The sequence below is a fragment of the Rattus norvegicus genome, chromosome 1, assembly GCF_021556685.1.
Source record: "Rattus norvegicus strain SHRSP/BbbUtx chromosome 1, alternate assembly SHRSP_T2T, whole genome shotgun sequence".
Taxonomy (NCBI): domain Eukaryota; kingdom Metazoa; phylum Chordata; class Mammalia; order Rodentia; family Muridae; genus Rattus; species Rattus norvegicus.
The window spans coordinates 217,391,093-217,402,135 of record NC_141534.1 but is presented as its reverse complement, the minus strand read 5'-3'; the positions used below and the strand labels follow the sequence as shown (position 1 = coordinate 217,402,135).

The window sequence follows — 11,043 nt, the reverse complement described above, 5'->3', positions numbered from 1 at the left end:
GCGCTCTACCACTGAGCTAAATCCCCAACCCATAGCTGTATTTTCTAAATCAAACAACAGGTACAGGTGACCCACGCCTGTTCAAGGTTTGAAAATAAACGAGGGGCTGGGGATTTAGCTCAGTGGTAGAGCGCTTACCTAGGAAGCGCAAGGCCCTGGGTTCGGTCCCCAGCTCCGAAAAAAAAAAGAACCAAAAAAAAAAAAAAAAAAGAAAGAAAATAAACGAAAACTGACGGAAAGAAACGAAGAGATATACTCTTAACCTCGGCAGTTCTCGGGTGTTGCCGGAAATGGCTGACTACCGCTCCCGGCTGAGCGACGGAACGGGGGCGTGGCCGGCTTTGCACACGCGGAGCCTCTTCGGCTGTTTCCGGAAACTACCGAAAGCCTGCTCCAAGTGGGCGGAGAAAAGCTGGTAGGCGTGGCTGCTGGTTGGCTGTGGAGGTGCGGAGAGGATCTTCGTGGATTTCCGTAAACAGTGCCGAAGCTTGGTCTTCGGAATCTAGGAGGTGCGCGCGTCCCCGGGGATTACCTTCTTCGGTAGTTTCCGGAATTCACCCATAGTCTGGGCTGAGAGGAAAAGGCTCTTCCCCCTCCCGTTCCTAGTTGTTTCGGATGTTTCCGGCTCTTGCCGGCGGAAAGAGCCGAGGGCTGGCGGTGGTGGCGGCCATGTTGGGAGCAGCAGGTCCGGCAGCGGCTGCCTGTGTGTCGGGCGCGGAGCAGTGCGGCTGAGGGCAGGGGAGGAGCGAGGCAGGCGGCCGGCTGCGGCGGTTGAGAGTAGGCGGAGCGGCGCGGCCGGGCCGAAAGGCGGCACAACCCAGCCGGGGGTCGGGGGGGTGCGGTCCGGAGCCGCTCGGAGCCGGCGAGGCCTAGCCCGAGCGGCGCATCACCGGGCTGGCGTGAGCCATCGCCCGGCCTCCCCGCACCCCCGGCCGGGGCCCATGCAGCGGGTGCTCCTGCTGTGAGAAGCCCCGCCCGGCCGGGCTCCTAGCCTTCCCTTTCCTCCCTTCCTCCAAGCTTCTCCGTTCCCTCCCCTGAGATACCGGCGCCATGTCCAGCGCTCGGACCCCCCTACCCACGCTGAACGAAAGGGACACGGAGCAGGTAAGGAGCCCTCGGGGCTCCCCTAATTCTGTGGCTGGGCCATTGCACCTTACGAAGGCTCCCTCCCTCTGCTCTCCTCGTGTTCCTGCTTTCTTCTGCAAGCCTAGACTGTCATCTGGCCCCGGATTCCAGCCCTGCACATCCCTCTTCCGAGTCCAGACCTGGGACCCACCTTGTCCTGACTGAGCTGCACACTTGTATCTCTGCCAAACGCCCCTCGCCTCTCACCGCCCTCCTGCGCTCTTCCGTGCTATCTCCCCAGCTTCCTTCTCTTCCCTTTTCTCTCAGGGGCCTTTCTGGTCTTCCTCCACCCACGCTTAAAGCAGCCACCTTCCTGCTCCTCGATTTGCCGCGGATTGTTGCCCACCTCTTTCTGCATCTCTAGCTTTGTACCCCCTCTACCCGCACCGGCTCTCAGTCCTCGGTTTTCTCCCACAAGAGTCCGTGTCTCGGAGTGTGTTCTCGGTCCCTATGCCCTTTCACTTCTCCAGCTTTTTCTATCCTCCTTTTCTGTTCCAAATTGAGCTCTCCTTGTTGCTTGCAACCCACCAGCTCCACCCTCGTCACCTTTCCAAATCGTTCGCCTACTCTTTGCTCATCACTTTCCCTTCTTTTCAGCAGGAGCTCCCAGGCTCCTGGCACTGGCATGTGTCGCTTCCGTGTTTCCCATACAGCTGTCATGCGCATAGTTTTCCCACAGGTTGCCTTTGGGGTTCCAGTCACCGCTCCCTTCAGAGGCTTTGCATCGCTCCTGCTCTCTTCCCCTTGGGGTTTGGCATTTGAGTCCCTAGGCTTTCTGTCTGTGTTTGAATGCTCTTCCAGATTGTCCCTGGGTTCTCCCTCTACCGTGGGAAAGACGGTGTTTTAGCCTGGCTGTATTAACGTAACCTGTTGCTCAGTCTTTTGCCGGCTGCATCAGCTGCATCAGTCCCTGCTTTACTGCCTACTTACACTGCAACACAAATTCGGATACTGTCTTTCCAAACCGGTGTCTGTCACTTCTCATAGTATCATAGTATCTTCCTCCTTGTTTGCTACTTCCTATTGCTCAACCTTCCTCCTCTTTCATACTATGACTCCGTAATCAGTGCTGCCTTTCCTGTCCTGATGGGTCTCCTATTCCTCTCACTGTCTGTTTACACCTTGTATGCTCTGTCCCTTCCCTTTCCGTTGGCTAGCCTTTGCCATTCCCAGGGTGGATGCTAACTGCTTGTGCTGTGGGTCAGCAGCTGGGCCTTGTGCTCTCCCTTTCATCCTGGCAACCACTGCTTTTTGTCACCCAAGCTTGTGCCTCTTCTCTGTCGTCCTCTTTACACTTGTCTCTTTTGTCTCACTGTCTCTAGTGTCCCTTGCTCCCTGCCTTTTGGACAGTCCCTTGCCTGTCACATGTTTCTGGGTGAATTTTACTAAACACAGACATGTTGGAAGGGGGCATACTTAGCGCATCAGCACCCTTTGTGTTTCCCTCTTGTTCCCTGCTTTCTTTGTAGCCAGGTAGGCTAGTGCTGCTGCTGTGTTTGCTTAGCATCGACTTCCTTCTTTGTAAAGCCCTCTTCATCCCTTTTTCCTTTCCTGTACTTTTCTGCTTTGTTCCTCTCTTGCTGTCTGTACCTGGGCACTTGGGAACTAAGGAGGTATCAGGACGGAGTTTCTGTCACCGTGGACCTATAATACCTATGGACTGTTTGCTGTTGGGGCAGAGCAGGGAGTTGAGAGGGAGGGATGGTTGATTTATTTCATGCCTGGGTCTGGCATGCCACCAGGAAGCTAGGCCTGCCTGGGACAGAGATCTTTGGAAATTGAGGAGCTTGGTCTGTGTTGCACAGTCCCTTGCTTGCCAGCTGTATCTCTTCTGGGAAACACTTTGTCCAGCTCTTTTGAGGCTGTTCTGTACGTACCCTTTTCTCCTACCTTTCTTTCAGTAGCTAGACTTCGATTAACTGGAGAACTTTCCTAGACTTGATTATGAGCAGGGGGAAGGAGGCCAAGTGACTGACTGGCACCTTCAGGCATTTGGGGAGTGGTTGACCTGCCTGTTCCCTAGAGAGGCTGTGGGGGCATTGTGTTGGGCAGAGAGAGTGGCCTCAGTATGGTTTTTTGTGCTGTTTATTAAGCGCAAATGCATTATTGGTTTGTGTGCTCCGATGTGCTTCACACAGTGTTGGATCATGGAGGTGAGGTTTGGCGCATGTGCACTGATTTCAGGAGAGTGGTAATCAGTGGCCAGTTTGGCACATGAGCTGCTCTGTGATAACTTAGTCCAGAGCAGAAGCTGCCTTGTCACTCCGCTCCTTTTTGGCTTATTGCTATTCCTCACGAACTGAGCTGTATGGAGTCAGTCCCTGATTCTCCACTCACACTGCCAACTTCATGTTCCACAGCCTCCTTTGAAAAAACTTGGACTTGGAAAAGCTCGATGCACACCTATTACAGGTGCCTTGCTGTCTCTTTTTGTTTCTTGTGCTGCTAAAATTTGCTCTTGATAGACAAGTGCTCTATATTCCCCAGGCCAAACCTGTATGCTTTAGAAAAATTTTAAAAAAACCAAGAGTCCTCAGCATTCACCTTCTTTACTAGGTGAAACCGAATACCTTCTCCTCAGTCCCTTTGCAAATAGTAAACCATTGTGGGAGCTCAGGCCATTGCTGTCACCTCAGTGTTAGGAAATAAAGAGCAAAGAATTTGGCTGGGCAGGTCCCTCTCCACTGTCACCTTATTTAGATTTAAATTACTTAAACTGGTTTTACCAGAGAATAAGTAAGCAAACTTCCGTGGATGTTTTCAGTCTCTTCCTGTGCCTTTTCTCCCTCTTTAAAATTGTGGCTGAGAAGCTGTTTCTAGGAGCTCTTTGATCACTTCTGAAATACACACAGAACATGTTGAAGCATAAAAATAAACCTTATGTTGCAGAAGATTGCCTGTTTGCTGTCAACTCTGCTTTTAACAGTGAAAGTAGATAAAAGAAAGCCAAGCTCTTTCTTGAAGATAATTTTGGTGGCACCTGATTTCAGATGTGCATTTTCACCAGAAATGGCTTCCTTTTTGCAGGATTCTGACCTGGGGCTAGTAGTTTCGGGGTTTCTTAAGTCTGTGAGCTGAGCTTTCTGTGAGCTGCTTTTCCAAATGGCTCTGCTGGCCTGGAGGCTTGGCAGCCTTGAAAGCAATCAGCAAGATGACTGTCTTCCAGCCAGTAACAGCCTTAATAGTCAAGTGTGGAGAAGGTACAGCTTCCAGAGTTCACCTGCCCCAGGCTGGAGTTTTCCCTAACTCCTGGGGGGAGGGACCCACCCTGGAAACAGAGTCTATGATAGAAAACAGGAGTCTTTGCTACTCATCAAATGACAGTGCTGCCCCCAATCCTTCTAGAGAGTGGGTGGCAGAATATATTTACAAAGAGGAGTTAAGAGGCCAAACCTAAGTTATAGAATCCTATAAAAACATACTGCTGAGGGCTGACAAAAGCCTGATGAGCTGAGTGAGATCCCTGAGATTCAGATTCAGATACTTGCTGGGAGAGCTGAACTCACTCACTCTGGCAAGATACTGCCACACTCACTTGCTCATGAGTTCATTCTCTCTCTCTCTCTCTCTCTTTCCCTCCCTTCCTCCTTCCTCCTCCCCCCTCCATCTCTCCCTCTATCCCTCCCTCCCCGTCTCTCCCACTCTTGCTTGTTCTCACTCTCGCTCTCTCACACACACTAAATAATTATGATGATGATGGTGGTGGTGGTGGTGGTGGTGGTGGTGGTGGTGGTGGTGGTGGTGGTGGTGGTGGTGATGACGACAACAACAACAATGACAGCAACAAAAAGCCTGAGATCCAGCAGTTGTATGGTTTCAGAACTCTGAGTCCCACTGGAGCTAAGGCAGGCTCAGGTCCAAGTTCTGTCTGAGCTACAGGATAAATTCAAGCCTAGCAACTTAGTGAGACTGTCTCTCAAGATCCAAAGTAAAAAGACTGTAGATGTAATTTAGTGGTGTAGCATTTGCCCAGCATGTACAAAGCTAAAGGTTTGTTTTCCATTAAATCGAATCTGAGAATGGGTTTGGTGGAAAAATTAAGCCATTCCATAGACATATTGTGAGATTCCAGTTTCCTTTTGGTCAATACTGGTCTGAATACTTCATTTTTGATGAAGTAGGATTCTGTGATTTGACTCTTGATGAGGTGGGTGCCTCCCTTCAGGGTGTGGATGTAAGTGAATGTTAGACCTTACAGTTTCATATGCTGGGCGTTAGGGATTTTATATGAGGGTCGTTAGAGTAATGTCTCTCTGAAACATGACAGTGACACTCTATAGCCTTTGACCTTAAAAGTAACTGTCTAGAGAATTATAATAATGCTTCTCCATTCTGAGGATTTGGGGAACTAGCTAAACAGATGGTACAAGTAAGAGGTTGAAAGTTAGCCTGGTTTGGATTGAAATCAAGTTTGCATAGGGATAGCTTCGCTTTTAGACTGTGACCATGTCTTGGGCTGAGAATCTTGGGCATACATGTCTTGGCCTAGTTGATACTTATGAGGTAGAAAGAGGTGGAGAACCTTGTTTGCCTGAGAGGTTTGTACAGTGAGATCTCTCAGGAGTCAGCATTTCTCTGGCTAGACTGCCTCCCTTTGGAAGAACAGCCAAATTCTCAGAGGGCATTTGACTAGGACTAACCATAGGCCTTCATGAACTGTTTCTCATGGAGCACTTAGCTACCTAACTGGCATTTCTCTTCCCCCAGGAGATTCTACAATGGCCCTACATATGTATTATGTTGATTTGAATGAATATTTTATGCTTAGAATGCAGTCAGGCCTCAGACTTTGTGGCACATTATTGACAGTGGGTTGGGGGCTGGGTACCACCTTTGGCCCCATGATAGTATCTGTGCTAAATGGACTCCCCCCCCAGCAGCACTTTGAAGCCCATTAATGGGTTGGGATGTGGTAACTTCAACAGATGGGAAGAGCCAGGAGGCTGCCTGGTCATCTTCCTTCCCTTAGGCCGCCTGATCAAGGTTCCTGCTGTACCCAGGCCCAGGCTCAGCCGCTTCCCTCTGCTTAGTTAAGTTGTGGTCCCAGCTGCTTGGCTGGCCTCTGTGCTGAGGGGACACGTATGGAGGGCTTGCTTTGTTCCCTTCTACCTATGTTGCTGCTGCCAGGTTTGATGCTTTCCTATCAGAGCAAAAACTCAGAGTTACATGGAAAGGGTGGTGTTTCAACCTGGCCCTGCCTTGGAGTCTCAGCAAGATGACAAACAGGATAGGTGACTGAGTTTCCTTCTCTTCATGGGAGATTCCAGGATTTGTCGGTTTGCACTTGAAGCCTGGATTCTCCAGGCTTTCTCCCAGCCTTTATCAAACATGAGCGTGAGTCACTGAAGTGTTAGCTGCGTGCTTTCCCCTTCTGTTTCAGCACAAGGAAGAATAAGCCTTTACAAAGCTCCTGGGGGAGGAACTCACTCTTTCCCCATGCTGGCACTGGAAGCTGCAGGCTATCCCTGCTTAGAGTGACACTGCCCCAACCACAACCTTTTGGGATAAGCCACTAAATACCATTGTTACTTATTTACTTATTTGTTTGTTCACTTGTGATTTTTTTTTCTTTTCTTTTTTTTGGAGCTGGGGACCAAACCCAGGACCTATCTACCACTGAGCTAAATCCCCAACTCTTTTGTTTATTTTTTAGGACATGGTTTCTCTGTATAGACTTAGCTGTCCTGGAACTCACTCTGTAGACCAGGCTGGCTTCAAGCTCATAAAGATTCATCCGCCTGCTTCTGCCTCTCAATTGCTGGAATTAAAGCCATGCTGCACCACCACCACCACCACCACCACCCAGATGTTCTTTTAATTTTTAATTTAAAAAATTATTATTATATCTTGACATGGTAGTACACACCTTCAATCCCAGTGGAGGCAGGTATATCTTTGTGAGTTTGAGGCCAGCCTGGTCTACATAGCAAGTTCTAGGATAGCCAGGACTGCATAGAGAGACTCTGTCTCAAACAAATGAAAACAAAAATTATTAGTATTTAATGAGGTATTTTTTCTGGTATGGACTTTAAATTTTTTCTTATTATTTTATGTGTATGTGTGTCTGCCTGTGATTTGTGTATCACTTGTATGCCTGGTGCGTGAAAAGGTGAGAAGAGGGTGTGGACCCTAGGTCCTCTGAAGAGCAGCCAGTGCTCTTAACTTCTGAGCCATCTCTCCAGCCTTTGTGGTTGCTTTTAGATTGGGATGGGACCACCAATTCTGAATCAGTACCAAGAGTATCTGGCCTCTTGTTTCCAGTTAGCTCTCAGAAGGGGGGAGGGCTTTCCTGTTTCTTGCCCTGCTCAGTGCCTCACCTCCTCCTTTTGGGGAGTCCCTTGATCTGTGTGTCTTTGGCATTGCTGTCTGTAGGTTCTTTCCACAGTGTCTTGTCTTTGGGTTTATACTCACTTTTACTTAGAGATATGCTCATTAGCAGGGTGTGTACAAAATCATTAAGTTTAGGTGTGTGAAACCAAGGGTAAGGCATAGGTTTTGGTAAGATAGGTGGAATTGGATGCCCATACTGGCTTGGGGTCCTTGGGATAGGTGAGGTAGACATGGAGAAAAGGGGGAGAGAGGTGTATTCAGTGTCTGCTCCTCGCCACCCTTCTGGCCTTTTCTTTCTCCATGTGAAGTAGGTGGAGCAGGCGTTGGGCTGCACAGTAGAACCAGTCAAGCTGGTTTTGCATAGGGCCAGCCTATCTTCCCTTGTCCTCTCTGGGAAATTGGCAACACAGAGGTCTGCCTCCTGTAGACTGGACAAGCTGCTGAGTTTGTATGACCTCTGTAAACAACGTCCCACCCTCTGCAAGTACCCAGCGAGTATGGGGATTGGATCTCCTCTTCTGAAAGGGGGCTTTTCCTGCACCCCATGCTGATCGTCAAAGCAATTGTCTGTTTTATGTACTCTCTTTGGAAGCTCTAAGGTACAGTTTCTTCTTCCCACTCATTTGTCAAAAGGTCAGACTGTCCAGAAGGAAGGGTTTGGGGTCTGTGGTTGGTTCCTCTTTTGAAGTGAGGAAGAGAATTGGGAATCCTGAGTTCTGATTCCTGTGATGTGGACATTAAACTCAGTGACATCAGACCCTTTGAGTGTGTACTGTGTGGTGCCAACTGCCCCAGGCTTCCAGGAGGATTAGAGGGGCACCGCTTTTGGTCTTTGGCAACATACAGGCACTTAGCCATAGTTTTTGCCTTTTTTGAATTATCGGTTGTTTGGATGTTCTAGGGAGTTTTTCTCAGGTAGTAGACTTAAGTCAGGTTCTAAGACTCAGTAGCCAGTACTGGGAGGTGGAGCAGGAATGTTTTCCCAGTCTCCTCAAAAGCAGAAAAGCTAATGTATGGAAGTATAGTGATTTTATTTAAGCTATTTGTAAACCTATGGGCTGGCTGCTTCTGTTCCTTCTGTAGTGACCTGTGTGTTCTGAGAATTGTTTGCCCAGAGTTCTATTACTGATATCTTAGATGCAGGGTGCACTCCTCCTTCTCCTCCTCCCACCTTCTGTACCTTTCCTTTGTGCCCACCTCCCCTCCACTGTCACTGCATGTAGTATTTGGGGTCACTTGTGTGTTGTTGCTTAGTAGTGTTGAGCTCTCTAGCTTTCTCTTTTCTTTCTTTTCTTCCTTTCCCCCCCTTTTTTTCCCTCTTCTTTTCCTTGCTAGGGATTGAACCCAGGGCCTCCTGCATATTAGTCAAGCACTCTGACCTACATTCCAGCCCTCCACAGACATTCAAAATGACTGATTCTCTAGTCATAGGAAGTCTGCTCCTTTGGCCTGCTTGGTGTAGCATAGCATTGAGGTGAGCTTCTAGCAGAATTAAGAGATCCTAGTATGTTTTGAGATTCATTACACGGTCCTGGTGTAATTATGAGCAGGCTTTGTGGCTAAGTTCCCTGGAATCATGGTTGGCCTCCATGGTGCCCTTAGCATCTTTCACACCCTTCTGCCCAGCCACTGGTCTTTGTGAAGTGGGGTAATGACAGGTACCTGTCTTCATTCCTATGGTGCAGCTCTTGGAAGACAGAGGCAATAAGATTGCAAGTTAATCTTAGGCTATCTAGCAAGATCCTATCTCAAAAGTAACACAGAACAGCTGTCTGTAGATGTGTTTGTAAGCTCTGTGAGCATGTGAAGTTCTTAGAAGGGTGTAGGGTCCTAACTACTATTCCAGTTGAACAACTAAGTATGTTTCTCTGAAGAACTCAGCTCTAAGTGAGCAGAAGGGATGCATGGTAGAATTTCTCTGCCATTGGTTAAAGAACTCTTATTCTTCCTGGCTTTCCCAGTGATTGCCATCCCATAGGTGTGTTTTCTTTTTCTTTTCTTTCTGAGTTCAGTTCCTAGCATCAGGTGGTTCACAACCACTTGTAACTCCAGTTCTGTGGGATTAGACACTACCTTTTGTCCTCTTTGAGTACACACATACACATACATACACACACACGCGCGCATACTTTTTTAAAGAGCACATGAAGCTGTGCAACTGCACTTTGTATCTTTCAGACAGCTAATTACAAAAACAAAACAAAACAAGTTAGGATTGGTAGAATCATGCCAAGCAGCGGTGGTGCACACCTTCAATCCTAGGTGGATCTCTGAGTTGGAGGCCAGCCTGATCCCCCAGTGAGATCCAGGTCAGCAGGGTGACACAGAGAGACCTGTGTGGTCCCCATGCCTTGCAGCTCTTTGCTCCTCTTCTCCTCCTCTTTTTTTTAAACTTCAGTAATAGTTTTTTTTTTTTAAATCAAAATTACTACTGACTGCCTGTCCATATTTCTGTGTCATCAATAATATTGTTGGTGAGTATGCAGGCTTATTAATAACTGGAAGGCCAACCCAAATTTACACCAGACTTGGGACCCCAGTGTTAGAGGGCACATACTCCTCCACACTCCAGGTCTAACCCTCAATGCAGGGTTTTCCTTCACCACTGTCCCTTTCTCTGTGCTGAGTGTTGACCCTTTGGCTATTAGAGAAAGCTATTTCTCTTACAGACCACGTGGGACTTAGCAGGCAATTGAGGGTTTCTTTTTCCTCAGCAGAGCAGCCTTCAAGGGCAGGTTCCTGTTACCTCCCTTTCAAACGGATGAAGAGGTGCAGCCTGTGAGTGTGGACTTGGACTCTTGGGCTGAGGTTGTGGTCTACATTGGTTCCTTGTTTATCAGTGTTTTAGTGTCTCTGCAGCCTGAATGCTCTGTCAGGATAGAAAGTGAGTTGTTGGGATTTTTACACTGCAGCCTCGCTTAAAGCTCAGCAGCAGCTCTTCCCTGTGCTTCCTCTTCCTTCCCACCCTCTACCATCTTGCCACATTCTTATTGACTTTCCTGTTTGGTGTATTTGAACTCCCCTTTATCCTGTCCATCCATGTTCCTGTCATCTCAGGTTTTTGTCCCGTTGTCCCACTCTTCTTTACCTGTTTACCCTCCTGAAGAAAGGCTTTTCCCCCGCTTTTTATGCTAGGTCTTGCTATGTACCCCAAGCTGCCCTTGGTATCTGACCTCAGCCTTTTCTGTGAGGATTACGGATGTGCTGTGCCATGTCTCCTCCAGTTGTTGTGTGTGAGTGTATATCTGTGTGTAATTTTTTTTTCTTTTTTCTTTTTTTTCCGGGGCTGGGGACCGAACCCAGGGCCTTGTGCTTGCTAGGCAAGTGCTCTACCACTGAGCTAAATCCTCAACCCCATCTGTTTGTAATTTTATGTTATGTTTATGAGTGTTTGTCTGCATGGGTGACTGCACTACTTGTGTGCCTGGTGTCCTCAGAGGCCAGAAGAGGCTTTGGATCCCCTGGAACTAGAGTTACAGATGCTATTGGGAACTGAACCTGAGTCCTGTGGAGGAACATTAAGTGTTCTTAATCACTGAGCCATCTCTCCAGCTGTAGAGTTAATGTGTGTGGGTACATGCATACATG

At 48.3% G+C, this 11,043-nt stretch overlaps 1 protein-coding gene across 29 annotated transcripts in view; it reads left to right on the top strand.

Annotated features, from left to right (window-relative positions):
* The first annotated feature begins 421 nt into the window (after positions 1-421).
* The window catches only part of Mark2 (microtubule affinity regulating kinase 2), a 65,171-nt gene continuing 54,549 nt past the window's right edge, over positions 422-11,043 (top strand). For 7 of the 29 annotated variants that reach the window (XM_087585902.1, XM_087585889.1, XM_087585862.1 and 4 more), the window contains exon 1: positions 422-509. Coding sequence is in view for 17 of the 29 variants with exons in the window: in XM_087585846.1 (XP_087441972.1) it covers positions 1,051-1,104 (54 nt within the window). In the remaining 12 variants the exon portion in view is untranslated. Of the gene's footprint in view, positions 510-653; positions 1,105-7,828; positions 8,055-11,043 lie in introns of those variants that run through there. The other 22 variants (XM_087585841.1, XM_087585828.1, XM_087585805.1 and 19 more) reach the window with 7 other exon arrangements.